Source organism: Branchiostoma floridae, chromosome 9 (genome assembly GCF_000003815.2).
Source record: "Branchiostoma floridae strain S238N-H82 chromosome 9, Bfl_VNyyK, whole genome shotgun sequence".
In the NCBI taxonomy this organism is placed as follows: domain Eukaryota; kingdom Metazoa; phylum Chordata; class Leptocardii; order Amphioxiformes; family Branchiostomatidae; genus Branchiostoma; species Branchiostoma floridae.
This window is the reverse complement of record NC_049987.1, coordinates 13,747,575-13,769,348: the sequence shown is the minus strand read 5'-3', so window position 1 is coordinate 13,769,348 and position 21,774 is coordinate 13,747,575. Positions and strand designations below refer to the sequence as shown.

General features: G+C 41.8%; 1 protein-coding gene across 1 annotated transcript in view; it reads left to right on the top strand.

Annotated features, from left to right (window-relative positions):
• The window catches only part of LOC118422405 (NHS-like protein 1), a 98,349-nt gene extending 81,790 nt beyond the window's left edge, over window positions 1-16,559 (top strand). The window contains 4 exon segments of the mRNA XM_035829938.1: window positions 4,721-4,923; window positions 6,666-7,764; window positions 7,767-11,444; window positions 14,096-16,559. Of these exon segments, the coding sequence (XP_035685831.1) occupies window positions 4,721-4,923; window positions 6,666-7,764; window positions 7,767-11,426 (4,962 nt within the window). The 3' untranslated portion in view covers window positions 11,427-11,444; window positions 14,096-16,559.
• Window positions 16,560-21,774: the final 5,215 nt, after the last annotated feature.

The following is a 21,774-nucleotide window of genomic DNA, read 5'->3' as shown; positions in this document are numbered from 1 at the left end:
TTGGACACCTAGATGTCTGAAGTGTGCACAGCTCAGAAATAACTATTGTTGCATGTGTAGATCTCTTTAAGTTCCAGTATTTTGAATCTACCGGTATAAGTCTTGCTACCGGTATTATGCCAATGCATGTTACATGTTACTCCTCAATGTGGCATTCCTTCCTTTGGAGAGAAGCCAAGTTTTATGTACCCCAGTGAATATGGAATATCAAGGTCACTTCTGATAAAGTGCTACTTAAAAGTACTTTATTGATCGTTTTAAAGTTGATAAAAAGTTTAGAGATGAAGGAGATGAATATAATTTAAGGAAATTTATCACTGAAAATCAAAGAATTAGAAACAGAAGTTGCTATCATTTGGTATCAATGGTATATTTCAAATGTGGCAGAATTCACACAGATAACACTCTGAAAAATCTAGACAAATATAAAAGACATTTGTAATTTAGAATACAGTCTAAGAAATGGCTTGACCTATGACCGATTTTATCTCAGAAATAGAGCATGGCTTCACCAAGAATTGATTGTGCCTATATCGTTAAGTACCTCCAAAATAGGATTTGGGAAATTGGGTTTTCTGTCCAATAATATTTGAGCCCATAAAAGTAGATTGCTATGTCGATAGCCTTATATGTACATCTACAGTAGTTACATAACTTCAGCGAATGTGGTGCTAGCTTTGCTGTGTCCTTGTAATAGGTCTAAAATATGAGATCTCAGTATGATTATTCATACTAGATACACATTATAGATTTACATGTGTTTCATTTACATCATGTGCCTTGACCCATACTAAAACCTTTTTATCAGCTCAAGCCATAATGGTTTTACAATAGTGGTAATTAATTGCTTAATGGATGAATCAATCTGTTTGTAATAAAGCTTGGCTCCAGTTGAGTGGTTATCAGCAATTGATAGGCTAAGTAATCAATATTGTATGTTATCCTCACCTAGTTTACCATGGAATGGGTCTATTCTTTATCCAAGGCACATCTTGTGATGTAATCTCCTCAAGGAATTGGCTTGTTCTATTTTACAGGTTTTAGACCAAATTTGAACTTTTGGGAGCAAAGAGCTTTGTTTTGCAAAGAAGTCACAGGACTGATGGCTGGACATGCATTGCAAGAATTGGCATGGATTCAGTTATAAAACAGCCAAAACAGCTGAAGCGCTGAGTCTACTGGGGAGTCATACTGAGGTATCCAGTATTTCGGAGCTGTCGTGGGGGATTTTCGCAATATCAGGAAAAAATCTTTGTACAACAATAGAATTTGTCTTCACGCAGCAAGAGCTGTAGCTGTCCTGATATGGCCAGTCCCAATATTCTGAAACTGGACATGTCAGTTGGGGTAGTGAAAAGGTTCAAAGCAGATGAATGGCCAGGATGCAGAAAAAATACCACAACTTATGATAGAAGTCAGATGTTGGTGTATAATTTACCAGAGAAACTGGCCAGGTCAAAAGGAAATATTTCTTTTTTTTTATGGCTAGCTCCTTCACCCTAGATGACCATTTGCTACAGTTTTACAATCCTTTGCAATCCTGAAAGGCACCAAAGATAAATGCTCCCTAGCCCAGTCTTCACACTGCTCCCCAAAGGTGCTACAGTCATTGATTTTCTCCTGATAGATAGTTGTTGGTTATGGCCACTTTACCACCCAGCCTGTAAAACCTACAAGATCAGGCTCCCTCTCCTGGAGAAGGTCATCTCTCCCAGTAATCTTCAAGGAGGAAGAAATAAGATGTTACACCCAGAAGGGTACGAAAGTAAATGTACCATACCAGAGGTTCAGCTTTAGTCCTGTTGAGTTGTATGATTTGAAAAAAATAATGTATAGCCTGCTAGCAAGTCTTTGATCTTTCCTCTCTATCAGTCTATGCATGATCCATTGTTGTAAAGTATACACATACTTTTGAGAATAGTAGAATTGCTCTTGCTGTTATGGGAAATGGTTGCAGTTTTTGCTGGGACCCTAAGGGGGTGCTACTGCAATGCTTTACAGGCTCCCCATGAACTTGATAACCCTGACTCCCAAGGACATTCAGAATATACAAAATATAGATAATTCAAGTCTAGAAGATGGAAAGTCCCCCTTTCAAGACCATACGAAAAGTACTGTTAAAAGTTCTTTAATTATAAAAATTATGTTTGTGTACAGAGTTTTTCACCTTGGTAAAATTATGACTACATAATGATGTTTATGATAACAGCTTTTAATCCAGAACCTGTAGGTTGTACTTATCAATCATTAGGCTTTTAGAGGAATTGCAGGCTGCAGCAGAATTTGCTGTGATAACTTGTTTTGCTGATAGTGTAGGCTCCGCACATTTCATTATGTTGTCCCTATGGGACAGAGTCTGGGTTAGAATTTTGTCAGTGCATATGGCAGTAATGTGATTTCTACTGTAATTTACTTGTGCTTGGTATTCATATGTTACAGTGAAATAGGCCGTCCTGGGAATAGAGTTTGTAAATGTCATCCATGGTGAATACCTCACAAATTTGAACACTGTAACAGGGTTTCTTCCAGCCATTGCAATGTTATGCACTGTCTGAGTTGTTAGTTATATAATTAAAACTTTTTGTCCTTTATTTATTCAACAGATAACAAAAACCATCTTTCTAAATTTGTAAGCCTGCCAATACTGTCTTTGCATGTTGTGGTGTGGCAGTTACATTTCATTCTTAATCAAGTTAATGAAATATATATTTGATATTGTAAAATGGAAACTGTTTGTAGGTTTGTTGATTTCTTGGATTGAATTTTGAAACTTGCCAGTTGACATAGTGGTACTTTCAATTCCTGTACTGCTATCGTCTATCGAGCACACAGTGAAAATGATGACTTTTCCATAATTATTGTTACATAACCAATTTATGGAGATTGATTCATAATCGTGTATGCAAAATTGTTCATGAAATTCCACAGATCAGATTTATTGTCAGTAATTTCGGCCTGCAAATTGGTTCTTACATTGATTGTCATAGAAAGCTGAAGTGAAGGCCTGCATGTAAAGTATCTACATGTACACATCCATACCACTCCCTTTCAGGAAAGAATCTAAATTCTTTTTTTGATTGCAGAAGCAGGTCAAGGAAATCAGCGTATATGTGTATTCTAAATATACAGTAAGGCTATACTAACCATCAAAATTAATCATTGCTGTTAGAAAAATTTAAAATTTATACAAAGCTACTAGAAGTCACAATATAACCCCAACTGGGTGGTTTGGCTTTCTGTTACTGTGTTAAATCAGTATATTCTTCTCCTCAACTGAAAAGGATAAATGTGCATCATACGTTATATCGTATACATACTAGGTAATAATGCAGGCTAAGATCCTTAACCGCATGAGGTATCATGTGTCAGCAAACAATTCATAATGTCAAATTTATTATCAGAGCACCATAACATTTTGTTTGGTCTATAAAAGGAAACAAAGAGCTATTTTGGGGGTTGTTGTGTCTGCATCTGGCAATTCACAACTGGCAGACAAAGAGTCAAGAGCAGGGAATCTTTTGGCCTTTGTGTGAAAAACAGATTGTAGATCTTTTGTAAAACTGATCGTTTTGAAGCAGTTCTGCTTCCTACAACAATTGCTAAATATTACATGCATAACACTAAATGTCTACTGTGGACTGATTTTATTCACTGATATGATAATGCATTGTTGTACGGGTTTAAATGTATGCTTTGGAGATGCTATTGTTTTGGGCAAGTACAACTTGGTGATACAACTAGCCCATGACAATAGTGGGCAAAAAGTCAGATTTTTAAAGTCAGGAAACAGTTAATGGCCTTCAGCTGGCCCAATCCCACCTGTTACAACCTTTGATGGAGGGTGTGCATGTGGTTGTGCTGAAGCCAGAATCCCTTAAGTACGATATTATCGCAAATCCTCGTAAGATTGCTCTGATTCCTAGAGAGAAGATTATCTACGCAGTATCATTTCTGCCAAAGCCGGACTGGATTGCTACACAAAATCCCCAAGCATACTGAAATTTGCTCGCAAACAGGGATCACAAACTCCCCTCTAGACCCTTTGAATAGGTGCACAAATCCATGACAATGCGAGCGTAGGGCTGGCCCTGAATTTATACATGGCCGCGTGTGTGGGGAATGAAAATGCCACAATAGATGCCGCGAGCTATCGATTCAGTACTGGGCGAGGACTAGCTGATATGGTATACCCACAATTAACGATATTAACCATGTGTGCTGTTACCCGTTTATCCCTCTCATGAATGTTCTTGTTTTCTCAGTACATATATTGATATGGTAGCATCTCTGATATCATATCTAGATGTATATATTGTTAATCTTTTGTACGTGCAAGATTTAAACAGTGTGTTAATGGTCTGTTGCACATTTCCCATCAGAAGCAGATGTGTTGTGATTTTGCAATACAGTTTCTGCCTGTTTGTTGAGTATATTTTGTATCTGTGGTAAATTTATTGTATTTACTGTCAGTGTTTGTGTACACCATATCAACTGTAATTGAATTTCTTTGTCTGTATTCAAATTGTACAGTATTACTAATGCTACCTTGAGAATACCCTTATTTTGTTAGTACAGGGACAGGAGAATAATGTTAATGTTGTTATGCTGAGAGACTTTGTCTCCAACATGGTAGGGTGTGTTTCCAGTATGAGGTCTGAAAGTTGCTGAATGTTATTGTTATTTATGGTCTCTCACCAGTGTTTAACATTTTGTTTTGCAGGAGCGAAAATGGCAGGAGTTGCAGCGCGTCCCTACGCGTCCGCGACCGAAGTCTGGGGAGTACCGGCTGAACACGCTGGACATCCAGACCAACCAGCCCAACCAGCCCCTCCCCACTCCCGAGGAGGCTCTTCGCAAAAGCGCTGTCCCCTCCGCCGTGGTTCCTGTTGATGTATCGGGGTCCCTGTTTGACCGTATGTCCAGGTAAGATAGCACTGCAAATCCTAACATGTTAACCATGGTTTTATAGTCAACAGTGACTTGTCTGTTAATTCATGACACTGGGAATGTGCATGTCCAATATATTGATACTGTAATACAAATTTATTTTACCCACGAACTATAAAAAAGAATGCAAAAGCCTCTTTTCCCCTTACATTGCTAAAATCAAATCCCAAGGAAAATCGATGAATCTACACTATCGCTTGGAGAGCCATGAATATAAGTATTATAGCTTAGCCATGTTTTTGCTTTAAGCCTCAAGTCAACTGTAACCAGTCCTTAGTGGAGTTCTTTGCAAAAGTACCTTTTATTGATGGTTGACACATCGGAGCCATATATTAGATCTATCACAAGTGTAACCAGCTTTTATAAATTTCTAGCTTGCCGTGTGTCTTGTGCTTTGGATGTCTTGGTTGGATAATGGATTCCAATATCAAAGACAGACTATTATTTACCACACCTCCCAGCCCAATTTAAGGCCTCAATTGTTGAATTTATTGATTTGAATCCCATTGATGTTTGTTTGAAAGTTATCATCAAAAAGAAAAGCCAAAAGATATTATATATATAAACATACAGTACATACTTTTGATGATTACATAACATAACACACACTATAAACATGTTATATAAATGCAACTTCTCAGAAAACTACCTACCTACAAGGTGGTAGACAAATTATGAGGTAGACAAAATAGTGATAGTTACAAAATGCAAAACATCATAGAATATGCAACTTAGCAGTGATGTTGCATTCATTCTGAATGATAAATTCAAAACAATGAATGATACATTCATTCAAGCTAGCAGAATTCTTTTCATATGAAATTTAAATAGATCTATACAAAGAGATAGTGAAGACGAGTAATTAAGAAGAAAAAATTATTGCTAAGATTTTCAGATAATTTTTTGTTGCAAGCATTCATCAATTAACTTAATTTGTCCAGAGCAGAGGTTGTCTGCCTATGTCTGGTACCTCATTACTCTTTCAATGAAGATATATCAACAATTCATTCTGGCAGAAAATGCAGGCCATTGTTATCCAATCTAAGCTTAATTGCGTTCCTAGACTGTAAAATCAGTGGAAACACTGCACTGGGAAATGCAATAATTGCACAACCATGTAGGAACTGTCCATGACATTGTACACAGTGATGGATGTTTCCTCTTGGTTTCAATTTTCTTCATTCTGGCCGCCTTTTGTTCCATGACAAATTTATTGGCCTGGTGAGCAGAAAGCAAGTCGGAGGCAGTTTGGAACAAGGATGAATATCGATTTCCAGCCGGTGATTGAAAGACCCTGACAAAGATGAAATGGACAATAATTGTTTTTAACGGAGATTACTGGAAGACGGGACGGAAGATGTAGAGCCCCGTTATAGCTGTTTTTGAAATTATTGCATCGCTACTGCAATTGACACTTACTTTGCTATTATCGATGTGGTGTTTCAAATTTGACATACAATGCTGCATTTGATTTGCATCCTTGTCGACGTTTCACCATACAAAATGGAATATCTCGTGTTCAGTCTGCATCTGGTGAAGATTACGTTAACATAATGTTGTGTACAGAATAATAATGACAGTAATGTGGGACTGTGTAGCAGATCACTTTCCCTAAGGTTCCACCTGAAGTAATGTTTGCCTATAAAGAAAATGAATGTCCAATTGCTGCCGGTATGTCATCTGCGTCCAGGTTCACAATTCCATTTTCTCCCCTGTAGGTACCGCCGCTCGCTGATCCATCAGACCAGCCCCGAGACGAGGAGGAGAAAGAAGAAGCGTAGCAGCAGCGAGCGGAGGCGGCGTAGACAGACCGTTACAGGTGTGCCAGAGAATATCAAGAAGGAGCTGAGTCTGGTCAGACAGAAGAGCCAGCGCAGCAATCGGTCCATGTACCTTAATGACACCATCTCTTCCATGGATGAGACGACCACGGAGATCCCCAGCTCGCCCGAGCGCAGGAACCGAAGTCTGGAGAGGGATTCGCACCATCGTTCTCGCAGGAGGACGCGGTCAAATCGGTCCAAGACGGTGGCACAGATTCATCTCCCACCAGAGCTGCTGAAAGTGCCTCAAGTTGACGAGATGACACAAACAGATACAGGAGAAGGGGTACCGGGTGGGACAAAACCGTCACAGAGAGACATACAAACAGCTACAGAGAACGGAGAATCATCCGCGGAGAGTACATTCGCTTCCTCTCCACTCTCGGCAACCCAGCATCCAAACGGTGGCATTCCTCCTCTCACTGCAGATAACACTGTTCTGAGGAAAAGTCAGCCGTGGGTTGCTTCGTCAGCCACTCGGCCACGCTCCCTGGAGATTGAGCCCACAGAGCTGAAACAAGTGGAGGTCAGCACTAACATCCCAGGAGTCAGCAGCTCTCAGCTGTCCAATGCAGCGCTCACCATGTCAGCCACTACTGTCTCCATCCACAACAAGAATACGGAGCAAGTTTACCTGTCTGACAGCAGTACACTTACTCCGTCCCCCATCTTTGGCTCACCCATTGCCCATGCTGTGGTACAGATGAGGAACAGAAAGAACGAACAAGCAAAGGAGGAAAACCGGTCTTCCTCTGGTAACTGGAGCGGTACGAGCAGCGCTCGTCACTCGATGACTTCCGACACGATCCTCCGTGCGCACACGAGATCCAAGTGCCTGTTGAAATCCACAACACCACATCTTTCAAAGATACGCAGCCCAACAAATCCAACCTACAGAACTGCCACTCTGCCAGTGACTCTGCCCTGTCCGTTAATGACCACCACGAGACCGATTCTCTGTCATCCGCCATGTTTGGTGATGAGAGCAGGCAAACAACAAGCTATAACACAGACACGATGAGCTCTCAGGGCACCCTTAGAGACTTCTCTGATAGTACCCTGAAGAATCAATCTGGTTACTCAAGTTCAACAACAACCAGGTCGGTAGTGACGCCATCACAGGAGTTGCAAGCAGACTTCACTGCCATGGATTCCGAGGCTTGGTTGCGAGCGGTGACGGAGGATGCGAAGAACCGTTCCTTATCACAATCATCCAATGACACGGCAGGATTCGGGTGGAGCTGGAGGGACGTAGACATGAGCGACCGACAAAGCGTGAACTCTTCCAAGGATGACTCCTCGGTGTACTCTGTTGACCAAGATGGCTATTACACCTCCTTCCATCTTGACTCGGGTCTCAAGACATTCGAATCAAGCCAAGACTCAGCCTTGCAAAGTTCTCGAGTTAAGCGTCAGCTTACATACGATGGCAGTGGATTCACTGAAGGCATGTATGATGAGATGATGGCTGGATATACAACCTCCAACAGGAGTTCATATCACGACGGGTACAACACTCTTCCCAATAGGGCATCATACTTCAGCACTGAGACTGTCATTCACGTGCCCTCAGAATCAAAGTCGTGCACAAGTACTTTGGATCGTAAAAAGAAAAAACCTCCGCCTCCACCAAAGAGAACAGTCACACTTCAGAGGTCTCTGTCCTTCACACCGCAGTCCAAGTCCAGCCCTGATCTAAGTGGGATATCAAAGCTGGACAGTGGTCGCGGTACCCCATCTAGATCAAGAACCAGCAGTCAGGGAAGCAAGGGCAGTGGCAGCAGTAAGGGAGACCTTCGTGGAAAACCAAACAGACCCCCTCCCCCTCCCCCCAGCATCAAAGCTGCTGTAACAGAGTTTTGGCAGAAGAAGAAGGAGAATGAGCAGATCAATGGTGACACACATGCAGAAAGTGAGAGACGAAGAAGCACATGTAGCGAGAGTAGCGGCAGTGCCAAAAGTTCTGAGGGTAAGGAAGAGGGAGCTGGTTCTTCCTCAGTCGTCGAGAAGGGTGGCGTCAAATCCTCGGCCTCAGAACCGAAAGACATTAAGTCGGCCATTCAAAGCTTCTGGAAGAAGAAGAGGGAGAGAAATAAAACAGTAGGAGGAAGAGTTAGTACTAATGGAGAAGGTTTTACCTTCGGCAAGGGTGACATTTCAAAGAGCCCGTTGGTAAATGGTATAAAGGAGGAGACAACTACATCAAGGAGGGAGAGTTCAGGCAGTGTGAGCGCAGAGGAGAGGTCATTCCCGAGACCGTTCGGTACATCGGACCAAAAGAGGCATGTGAACATGTATTCACTCTGCCAGATCACACCCAGTCAGAGCGAGGCAAGCAGTGTTAATGGTGAGGACTCTCCAGTGTTCATGAGGAGTAGGTCGCACACTCCCCTGTTTGGTTCTATGAGTGGCAGGAGTCGAGCGTCGTCCAGATCAGAAGCTGAGATCAGTGAAGATGACAGCACCTCGATGGACAGGACAACCTCTTTCAGAACATTTAGCATTGACATTGGCGAGGGGGCACAGTCGGTACCTCCAGCACAGAGCTACACAACGTTTGCCAGTAACGTGTCTGATATGCGGCAGTCCTTCACATTCCACGATTTCCAGGCTGGTAATACTGAAGATCAGGGACCACCAGTTGAGCCGGTAGCAGCAAAACCCAGCTCAGAACCAAGCCCACCTAGACCAGCAGATCTCCCAGTTGTAACCACTCACCCCAAACAGCAGATTGCACAAAATGAGAACAAACAGAGCTTACCAGCCTCACAGAGTATAGCAGGAAAGACGACAGTGGAGACAAAAGCACAGAGTAAAGCACATGTACACGTCACTGTGGACAATACCCCACACGCAACAGTTCACAATGGTACGGTTCTCACTGTACCCTACCCAAGTAGTAAGCACTATGCTACCGTGCCAACACCACCTGCTCCTGTCGTGCCCCAGTCCAAACCAGCAGCTCCTCAGTCCATGGTGATGGAAACAGACCTTGATGCCGTGCCTTTCCCACCAAAAGTCACACGCATCGTGAGTAGCCCCGTTGTCACTGTTCCCCCACAAACGATAACATCTACAACTGTGCCAGACCTGCGTAGGCCGCCACCGGTCCCTACCAAGCCACCTGCTGCAGCGATACCTTCCTCAGGACTTAGTAACGTGGCAGAAAGGCCAGCCAGACCAAGGAGCTTTCCAGAAACTGCTGTCAACAGCCTGCTTTCTATTGACACAAAACAGGGTACAACAACGAAGAAGCCTCCTCCTCCAGTCTCCCCCAAACCAAAGGGACCAATGTTTCAGAGGCAGAAAGGGCCGCCACCAACAGCGCCCAAGCCGTCACCCAAAAGAGATGTCCGACCAAAGAGTCTCATGATCGACACACGACCAAAACCTCAAACCATTGCAACCCCTTCTGCAGATGTCCGACCAAAAACTCCGACAAGTGCTACGTTTAGAACACCAACCACACCGCTCGAGAACAAGAGCCCGACAGCAAAAGTGCTTCTTGACTCAAATCCGCCAAGATCACCCAATACCCTTGTGGAAAACAGGAGCCCAACAACTAAAGCTTATGTAGATTTGACTTTCATGGAAACTCCAGTGGTGAATGGGGAACATCCTGCTGTTGTTAGAAACGGTGGAGCGTCGCACAGGACAGCAGAGGTTGGAGACAGGGGTCCAGACGAAGTGACAGCCAAAAGCCCGACAATGAAGACAACAGACGACCTGTTCGCTGTTATTCATCAGGCTAAGAAAAGGTTGACAATCCATGTGGACCCAGAGGATGGAGGTCGAAGGGCGAGATCAGCGTCGCCTGCCCCAAGGGCTGTAAACAGGACTGACACGAGGAAGCCAAGTGCACCTCAAGCATCTGAACCAACACCAAGACCGAAGTCTCGGCTTGGTCCAAAGAACTCCACAAGTAGGGAAGATTTCAAGGCTCTGCTGCTGAAGAATGGAATGAGGCTGGACCCGTCGTCCAGGATGTCTGCTGCGGAGAAGCTAAGGAAGAACCCCATGCTTACACGACAACGTTCACCAAACGACGATGCATCCTCCACATGCAGTAGTGTGGATGATCTCACTGATGACTATGAAATGGAAAGAGGCGGGATGGCAACGATGAAGGATTTGAAATCAGTGATGTCAAACACTCGTAGTCATTCGAGGACCAGTGACTTAGGTCTCTTCAGTAATGCTGACCTACTGAGCCCAACTGGGACTGTGAAAAGAAACCCTAAAGCTTGTTCCACTCCAAAGAGTCCTTCTTACGCCATGGTAACTCGCTACACTGTGGGAAGGAGTCGAACGCCGAGCGAGCCCATGCACGCGATATCGGAAGCACCAGACGAAGCCGGTTCTCCAGAATACAAGACGAGATCCAAATCGTTCTCGGGACTGATTGATTCCGAATCTCCACGCGGGAGACTGATGGAATCTATACGCAGTGTCGGAGACATTGACAAGGACAGAGATAGGACAGAAGCGATAAGCACGTTAGAAAGAAAAGGTTCGACGTCGGGAAGCTCCTTGGATGAGAGTCCAAACTCGTCCATGCATACTGCATTGCTGGAACATGTCAGGAACTCTATGAGAGTCTTTCCGGATGGGAATTCACAGGAGGATGTGGCTTCAAATGCTGGGGACTGGGACTAGCTGGTGTTAATATTACAGGTGAGCATTGTTGTAGTCCCTTAGTGAGTAGTGTAAAGCATGCAATAAAACAGCCAACTATCATTCTCCCTGCTGATTTTGGGTACAAAATTGGTATCCGTTATGAGGTCAGGAGGCACAGATGAGGTTAGATTTCATTTCTTGCACTAGTGCCTCTATTACCTCCCTTATATCATGAACTCAATTGCTTGTTACTTCAATGGAAAATGGAGGTTGTGTTTTAGCGGCATTTGTGTGTATATTTGTCCATCCTTCCGTCCTTTCATTTACTGGATTAGGTCTTGATGGTACCTCAAAATGATTAGGCCTCCCTAACAGCTTGTTGGGGATTATTTCAAGTTTTGCATGATATCAGTTGGCTCTATGGTTGCAGGTTAGGATTTGGATGCGGTATAGTTGCAATGTTAAATTTTCATCATACAGATTTGCTAGTCACTGCTGCATACTATGTGTCATCTAGAAATTGCTATGTTGAGCTCCTCAATTTGTATGCAACACAGATTCTATAATCCAGAATGCAACAGCTTTACATAGTCATGCTGTGAAGACTCGTATTTTTGTAATTGTATGTCAACAAGAATGAAGATTCATGTGGGTGACTGAAGAAGTATCTGTAAGTTGTGCATGAATCTATACAAAGTGTTAACTCATTAAGTCTTTGTTGGGAAGTAAGAAGGTATAATTTGTCATTATCTTGGAGCACTGGGGATCTGCATTATTCCTTATTTAGTGTTCGTGATAACTTCCAAATTGCAAAACGCACTAGTGCCGTCATACGATGGATGGGTAATGGAACCAATGCATAAACAGACCATTTATAATCCTATCCAATATAAAGAGAAAGAAAAAATATTGAGCTAAAGAAATATATGGTTATAGATGTTTATGTTGTCGATGAAATGTTGGTGCTAAGCACTTCCTCACTTGGGTGCTGTGCAATATGTCAATGGATAGATCGTAAAATAAACACAAAATAGATGGCAGTGTGGGTGAAGAGGGGGTTTTCTTATCTAAATTGGACGCCATCTAGGAGGGACCTCTAAGATTACTGGCCTCATTCAGTCCTGAAATTGCATATCCCAGCTAATGCCTGCTGGCATATCTGGGTCAGGAGATATCAGTCAGGAGAGAAGATATTACATGCACAGACAAGGAGATGGCTGAACTGACAAATCCCTGTCTCAAGATTACTGACAGAAAACCTGAGAGCAAAACAGTTTATCTACATGTACATGGCTGTAGGGTGGTGATGTCCTTGGCATCTACATGTGTGGACACCTGCGTGCATCAAACGGTCTATTGTAGATGTTCATGCGATAGGGCCTTGGGTTGTTGATCTTATTCATTCTAATGGGATAGATTTTATAGATTTCTACCAGGACAGGAGGACTTAAAAGTTCATGAATACATTTTGTTGCCAGTTTTGAATTTTTGCAATTCAGACTGGGAAAAATTCAACTTTAGGACAAAAAAAGCTTTTTTTGCAGGTAGCTAAGCTCAATTTTCAATATTTTCAATTTGTACTGAAAAAAAGGAACACTTGAGACTAAGAAAGATACATATGTGATTATATCTACTGAAGTATGTACATTTTTGTAAATTGTGTGTGTAAAACTCTGCCACCAAGGCAAAGGTTTGCACTCCTGAGGTGCCTTTTCTAGTCGAGTGTAGAAATGAGCGAATTGAAAGACAGCCTCCTGACCTGTCTCCTCATGGACATATTGAACTGGTGGGGAAGCCTGAGGACTGGGTGATGACCCTTAGTAGAGGTCACCAGATCGATAGGGAACACCGTACATGGTCGGTTCATCTCCAGGTCTTCTGAAACTCCGGATGGTGCAAGGACACAACCACTGGGAGATCTTTTTTCTTCATGGGGGAGAAAATTAGGCAGTGGGAATAAATTAGGGAGCTTGGTAATCCATTGATTTCTTGTAACGAGTTTCAAGCGACAGATTAGCATGCATCACTTGTATTCAGCCTGCCATTTGAAAAAGAATAGTAACTGTTTGATGTGTAAATGAAATTCTTAGCAATCTGGGTTTGCTTTCTTCTGTCCATTTCCCTACAATTGTTTCAATATCGTGTTCAAATTTGAGTAATGTTCGTGTTCCCCATGAGAAAATTTGTCTACCGCAGAAGTCAAGCTGGTTAAAGTCGCACACTGGAATACAAAATAGCCTCTTTTTCTCTTATATGCGCCATTTGGTACCCCTGCTCATGCATGTTACATTGACAGGAAATGTCAACCATTCACATGCTGAAGAGTGAAAAATGGATTCCAGTGTGGCATAAGGAACATGGAGACGTTAATGAGCTGAGTGTTTCACCCCGGGCCCATCTAGTTCTGATTGACCTACTTGTGAGGAAATCTTTGATCCCCGATTGTCAAAGGGTTTCTGAATGATGCACCGTGGGGGTAATCATTACTGACTCTGTGCTGCAGGCCTTCTGTTCAAGATCTGAGCTAGCCAACTGGTAAATCAACCTTCTTGTCGGCACAGGAATAGGCTTAGTGTTATGTGAGCAGACTACAAAGGTTGTGCATTATTGAGTATTTTGTGAAAAAGTATCATTGTTTCAAAGCATTTTCAAAGCACTTCTTTAGCACATGTATAATTGCCATTATTGATTGTGCTATCCCTTTCCAGGTTTGCAGCCAGCTGACTGGCATGCTGTGGCCTGTCCCTTGTGCTGATCTGCCTTCTCCACCACCAACACTGTACACGACCAGGCAGACAAACTGGCCAGGTGACTTCGACTGCACTGCTACAGTCTGGCAGGGAAACCACACAAGCACCTGAAGAACTCATATCTGTGTCCAACTTGTAACCATTTAACCATTACTCTGCTAAGAGTGTACTCATGCACCATGTTAGTATTGGTTACTGCAGGTTAAAGCAGGAAAAGGGTTAAAAACTGAAGAAATGGAAGGCAGCGCACTTTTCTTATCCCTCTTCCTGCTTCAGTTTATTGTATTAGCCCTACCAATGTTAGGGTCAGTTGTGAAGTTTAAAATACTCTCAAACCTCTTGTCATTTTTGACGAAAAATTCTTGCCCCTTTTTACCTTTTAAGATGGAATATCCCTTAAATGTCAGCTGGAAATTTATTTAAAAGCTGTTTTAAGAAGTATTTGTATGGAGCCTGTTTTTCTCTGGAGAAATATGTCCCTTTGGAGGGGTGTGCTTTTAGCTGCATTAGTGTGTAGCATGCAAGGTGGATTACAATCCATCTCTTTGTAAATTGTACTTAATCTTCATCTATGTGGAGTACTTGGTATGCATATTGTGTTTATGAGCTATCTATGTGCATACTTTTTATAAGACTTTGTGAATGTTTGAACTATGGTGTACCAATACTTCTAAACTGTTTGGTACAAAAAATACTGTGTGGGTGTATGTTGTGGTGAATAGTGAAGTTTGCAAATGTTTATAATATCTGGCAGTACAGTGTTTGAGTCTCAAGTTTTAAATTGCATCTCAAGTTTTAACTTTAACATTTAACTGAGCGTGGACATATAACTGTTAATGGAACTATGTCCTATGATGTTTATACTATCCCTTCTGACAAATATGATGTTATTGGTGCTATTGTAAGAAGAAATAACTGCCAACAGGTCATTTGTGAGTTGATGCGACACTGTACTTAAATAGTCTATTGTTGAATTTTTAAAGCTTAAATCAGGCCAAAGTACAACTCGATAGATGGTGATATTTGTGTGTACTTGCTTGCTGTGTTGTTGCATTACATTTTGTACTTAAACTAAAACCAATCATTGCATTAAGTGAGAAATAGACATACACATAACAGTATGTCAGTCTTGTACCATGTACTTGTAGAATACGAAATGTGTTGTAAAAGTTGTACAGCTTTTTCCTGTAGAATAACTTCACATGGAAGATGGTGACTAAGTAAATGAGTAGAATTGACATTGTAAATCTTAATAAGGTAGTACTGTCAATGCTATTTTTGTAGACAAATAGTGTATGTGTGAACCCGAACAAGACAAAACATTCAGGGCACTTACATGTATGTTTATGACTTTCCAGTGCCTTAAGCTGTTTTAACTGTGAGTGTAAAGGGGTGCATGGGTTGCCAGCAGGGTTTAAAGTCAATGAAAATTTTAACTTGCAAGAAATGTGTTTGAATAGACATGGTATGTGACAACCTAGCTCCCCCTGTCTGTGCACTTCTGCAGTGCAGGTTCACATTAGTCAGTGTCTCTGTTGTGGAGAATATGGCCCAGCACAACAAAACATGTACTTTTCTGGACAAAGTGTGGAAATTGCTCACATGTGAAAGGAAAATATTGAAAATGTGAGCAAAGTGAGCAAGGATATTTTCTGTACATAGTAACATCTAGCTGCTACTTAGAATTAGTTTGCTTGATACAAAATGCCAGAAGACAAACTGTGTCCAAAGTCTGAGAGGTTTGGAAAGATGTTTGTTATGATACTTGCCTAAGTATTCCCCTTACAACAGGATGGAATAGTCGAAACTTTGGTATAATCATTGCAGAATGCATGGATCATCCCACTTAAGTGTAGGGATAACGTTCAACAATAATTGATCATGTATGTTGTACTTTTTATTCCTCCTATTTTATGTACAGGAGTATTGAGCTGTTTGTAAGTTATCTTATCAATTATGTGCACTTATATTGAATTTGCTCATATTTCGAATATCGAATTTGCTGATATTTCGATTTGCAGTTAAATCACAAAGTTCTTGACGTGTTGGTAGAGTATATTTAGTTGTAAGCCTCAATACTCTAAAAACCTACAATGTGTTTTATCACGGTTTATCACTTATGTACTTACATACCGCATTTTGCTTAATTGTACATAGTTTAAGTTTGATGTAATGTACAGAATGTTCGTGCACTTCTTGCTGTTGTTTTAGTTGTTATGAATGAAGCTTGGTAGACAGTGTAAGGTCCTGTGTTCAATAGGAGAGATGTGGACATAGATTGCTGTAGATGTGTGCTTTACGAAGGCTGGGCCGGTAAAGCGGTGCCATCTCTCTGTACCTTTCCTCCCTTGACTGTGTAAAACTTCAATACCTGAGCACGAGAGTTTTCGAGAGAATATATTTTACTACTTGAGGCTTGAAATTGTTGTCTGTGTTTTTTATGAGTTTTGAGTTTTTGAACATAACATTAAGATAAAATTTGTTAATGCTACATGTGACAGAGCTGACGTATAACGTCATTAACAGGGCACTAAAACTTTCTGTGGTTTGAGGAAGTAAGCGATAAAGATAATTTTACCGAAGATAACACATTAGTGGTGCGGTCTTGAAGAGACATCTAGCAGGTAAGATTGGTACTGCAACAGATAATAATAATAATAATACTGGTTTATTGCATAATACAAGTCAAGAAATGGCAGCCGCGGCTGAATTGATTCCGGACTTTACAACCATTTAAAAGTATAACATTTCAAGGGCACTCCATCGTAATAAATTTCCATAACAATTATTGCGGTTAAAGATCGTTAAAATTGACAAGGAATCTTTAAAATCTATCATAATATAATATAATATATCAACATTAAAATCAACAACAAAATATTCGTGTTTAACGGTCACAATTCCTTATTCAATACAGTGGTAATGTAGGGTATCGGACTGTTACGGTAGCGCTCAGTTCGTGCGTATATAGAGTTCAGTTTGTGGCTAGTCCGCGTTAGCCGACCACTAGCTTCACCCCGGGACTGGGGAAGCCAGTCTCTGAAAGCCGATTTCAGAAGTTTCAGTCCGAACTTCTTGCATAGTTGTTCCCTCCTGGATTCAAGGGTGGGTAGTCCGAGTTGGGTGAGGGCTTCTGAGTAGTGAGTGTACTTATTGCCCAGAATGATGCGGCAAGCACGGCGTTGGATGGTCTCTAGACGGGATGACTGGTTTTTGGTAAGTCCGGGATTCCAAACAGGGACAGCATACTCACAGATGGGGCGCACGTAGCAAGTGTAGATGGTGACTAGATCAAGTTCGGGAACTCTGAACATCTTCAACCGTCTTAGGATGAATAGACGTTTGCCGCTTTGTTTAACCATGTGGGTTACATGGCTGTCCCACTTCAAGTTACTTTGCAACCACACTCCCAATAATCTTGTTACAGTTACTTCCTGGAGGGTGTGGCCGGCTAGTTGGAGAGAAGGGAGAGGGGGAGGTGTTCGTCTGAAGAAAAAATGCATCACTTTGCATTTATTTGGGTGCAATTGCATGTGACTTTTACTTGTCCATGCGTCAAGGGCATCTAGGTCTTGTTGCAGGTTTGATTGCTGTCTAATCTGTCTACTTTCCATCATATTCAGATCATCCACAAATTTCCAGTGGTCTGATCGTGCGTCGCTCGCTGCACTGTTGATGACTGCGACGAAGACTATAGGCGCGAGGACGGTGCCTTGAGGCAGGCCACATGTCAGTGTCCTCCATTCTGACAATGAACCCTTGTAGGCGGTACGTTGCTTTCTCCCAGTCAGGAAGTCACTCAGCCATGGAAGAAGAGAAGGTCGGCATCCCAGTTCTATCAGACTCAAAATCGCGGTTGTGTGATCTATGCGGTCGAATGCTTTCGCAAAATCCGTCAGGACCAGACTACTTATAGTGTCTCTTTGGTCTGAGGTTTTGGAAAGTTGATTTAAGATGTCAACAAGGCAATGAGTTGTTGATCTTCCAGGGATACCTCCGAACTGCCTGGGGTCAACGTGTGGGGTAATGTCAGCAAGAATCCACTTGGCGATAAAGCTCTCACATGTTTTAGACAGTAGGGAGGTCAGTGAGATGGGTCTGAGATCACTCAAAGATGGTGGGTTTGTTTTAGGAAGTGGTATCACGTTTGCTTCGTGCCATTCCCGAGGAACACACCCCTCCGCCAGAGAAGTATTCAGGATCATTGTGAGTGGGTGACTAAGTTCGTAAGCGAACTCCTTGATCAGTCTGCCTGTAATGTTGTCAGGGCCGGCTGCCTTACGGACTCGAACGTGTTGGAGTTTGTGGTACATCTCCCACACCTTTACTTCGGGGGGTTGTCTTGCAGGGAGGAAGGCTGGTAATTGTCTGGTGTTCAGGGGTGGCAAAGAACATGTTATATTGCTCAGTGTGTTGTTGATGATGTCTGCAATAGCCTTGGTGTTGTTGGCAGGAATTCCTTCCACGTTGATTGTAGCGTTGGTTTTCCTCATGTTGGCCATTGACTTTATTTCTTTGACGTCCCGTGCACAGCAGATCCGGTGAAGGGGAGGAGGTCTTACTGCGTATATCCTACAATATCATAAAACAGTTGGTAGAAAGTCGCTATATGATACTTCCAACTGTTAGTTCTAAGGAAAAACTATGAGTAACAAACATATTTTCCTTAACATGACATAAAGGCTATCATAACGGTATATATTCTAAATGTCACTCCAATGTTTCATTGTTCAAAAGCACTGACTAACGATCAACAATATTACTGCAGTATGATTTAGTTTGGATGTAGTATAAAAGTCCTAATTGAAATGTTTTTATCATGAATATTAATTAGGTTAAACTTGACTTCGTGGGTGACATCCGCGTACGCAATGACTTTCGCCAGTTTTAGAAAGAGAAAGTGAAGTTATGACAGATTGTTACAAGCAATGTTACTGGTATAGTCGAACATGAACATTTGTACGACCGGGCTTCTCTGTCAGTCCCTTATTTTAACCCCATATATTAAAGTAGATGGACAATTGTTAGGAGAAAACGGATGGTGTCCACACTTTATCACACATAGCAGTGGCAAGAAACGTTATACATGACGTCAGGCATAGAAAGTGTCAATCAAACACGCCCAATCCTGTTGAACCAGGAGAATGCACGGATGCTACTCTCGAAGCAGAGGTTGGTGGGAAAAATCGTGACCCTTCCTTTCATAATTTTTTTTTTCGACCAAAATTATGAAAGGAAAAGGTCATGATTTTTCCTCTGCTTGGAGAGTACAGATGCCAAGTCAGCGTGCTAACGTGGGGTTGCAATTTTGTAATAGGTTTAAACTGCCTAAAGTACGTCAAAGTTTACAAAAGCGCTGCGGTACAATGTGTAGAATGGGTCGTTTCTTTATATCTATGTATTCAATCGACTCAGAGTAAATCCTGAGATTTTGATAGGTAGCTGAAAATCAGTCTTCGGAAAGAACATTTTTCTTCACTCAAGACTCTTTGTAGATTTTGATCTTTTGGTGCTAATTATTTACCCCAGGGTATACAAAAAATGAAACGATTAGTTTCCATCGCATCAACAGTTTTGTAAAACCATAATATCAATATGAAATATCCTCATATATCCCAAAGGTTCGCATAGCTGTAAACCCAATACGAGCCTTTCAAGTTTCTCCATTCCCAATAAAGCCGAATGTATGACTCAAGCTAATAACATTTATAATATACATTTTTTTCGCCTCAGTATTTGTAGGGGAGCCGTACTAAAAAGTTGTTGTATAGGTATCAACATTAATGTTTTGTCCTTGAAAATATTTTCAATTTGGGGCCAAATGTTACATACATACAAAACTGTAGTAGTGTATACCAGGTGTACACAGAAAATGGTATAACAGTTTACAAACGCAATGTTCCTATGGGTAGGATGCATTGTTGCATAGTTAGAAGACAGTGTAACAAGCTAACTTCTACGTCTTATTCTTTCAGCCCAGATCCATCAAAGGGCTCCCTGGGAGCTCAAGGCTGTATTGAGATGTAATCCACATGAGCTAACGTTAGATGTAATCAACACGATGTCCCATTGTAAAGAGAACGTGCAATTCATGAATCATGATCTAATATCGCATTTTTAAATTTCTTTGATATTGTTATCCTTAATCTAAATGGTCGTATTTTCACAAACAAGGCTGAATAAGCCTATAACTTGAAACCCCTTTGCGAGTCTTTCGTGCTTTCCCAATTCCCGAAAAGACGGAAATTTGGTAATTTGACGGTCGTTTTAGCCACTTTTCTGGAGGCGGCCGGGAGCGGTACTGCAGATTAGGCTATGAAAGGGTTTGTAGTCCCCACACTTAAAATTTGAAAATATACAGAACGCTAGTTATAAAGCCAGTGAACACCCTTCCGAATAGATGCGGAGATCTTCAGATCTATCTAGAATTACAGTTAAGACACAAGATGGCAAGAAAAGGGTAAATATTCAGGCGCCGCGAGGAGCACATGTAGCACTATGTCCGCCCGTCGAAGCGCCACCTACATTCATGTATACATCATATTTTATGGTATAATGAGTGCTTAAGATTATATGTGGTCATCATCCGTTTTTCCTTTCACAACTTTGGCCCTTTGTTGATATGTTCATCTGCTTATATGTGAAAACGAACAGTCACAAATGCCCGGCCGTCAGTCTAAAACCGTAATACGATCTTTCTCCCAGCATCTGCTTGGAGACCTCCAATTTCCTTTAAGCCTTAAGCTGTACTGTTCAGCCTTCACATTTCCTAGTTTGGCCATTTTGACGTTTTCATTTCCTTTTGTTGGCGAATTCAGGAATAGCTTACGGGGTATAACCGTCTGAGTTTGGTCATTTCCGATAGGTACTTCCTTTCAGCAAGAACGTCATTTTGTAAAAGTCAGACCGTCAGACGCCAGAACCTATATATATATTCTTTTCCGAGGCAGTAGAAGTCGTGAATGGACGTAGAAAGAACGTGGCATTTGCCTTCGAGGAAAGGCGGGAATATTTTTAGGTGTGCAGACGTCTTGCCATTCCGATACTTCCCTTCTAGCAAGAAGTCTGACGACAGAGCATTGTTGACGTCATTTCTTTGCAGACCACGCACATAGGAAATTGTTTGTCCTGGCATTGGAGACACGTACTACCTTATTACCTTTATGAAATATTTAAGGGGGTTATATTTTTATTAGCGTTTGTGTGTGTGTGTGTGTGTGTGTGTGTGTGTGTGTGTGTGTGTGTGTGTGTGTGTGTGTGTGTGTGTGTGCGCGTGTGTATGTGTGTGTGTGTGTGTGTGCGTGTGTGTGCGTGTTTGCGTACGTGTGTGTGTTTGTGAACATGATAACTCAAGAATGGCTGGATGGGTTGGTTTCATATTTAGTGTGTTAGCAGGGGGTGACAAAACTTGGAAATTATCAGATTTTGGGCCCCTAGCGGCTTCCCTTGGTACTGCAGCGGAACCTCTGGTATTGCTATCTTTGATAACTGCTTGTTTCAAGCGCTGGAAGAACTGAAATGGTTCCAGAATGATTTGTCGTATTGATAAAAAAAATTCGAAATCAAGAAACTGCACTTTTCAGCGTTTGCGGGGTAGTCTGGATTTTAAGAAAAACATATATATAAATACACCATAC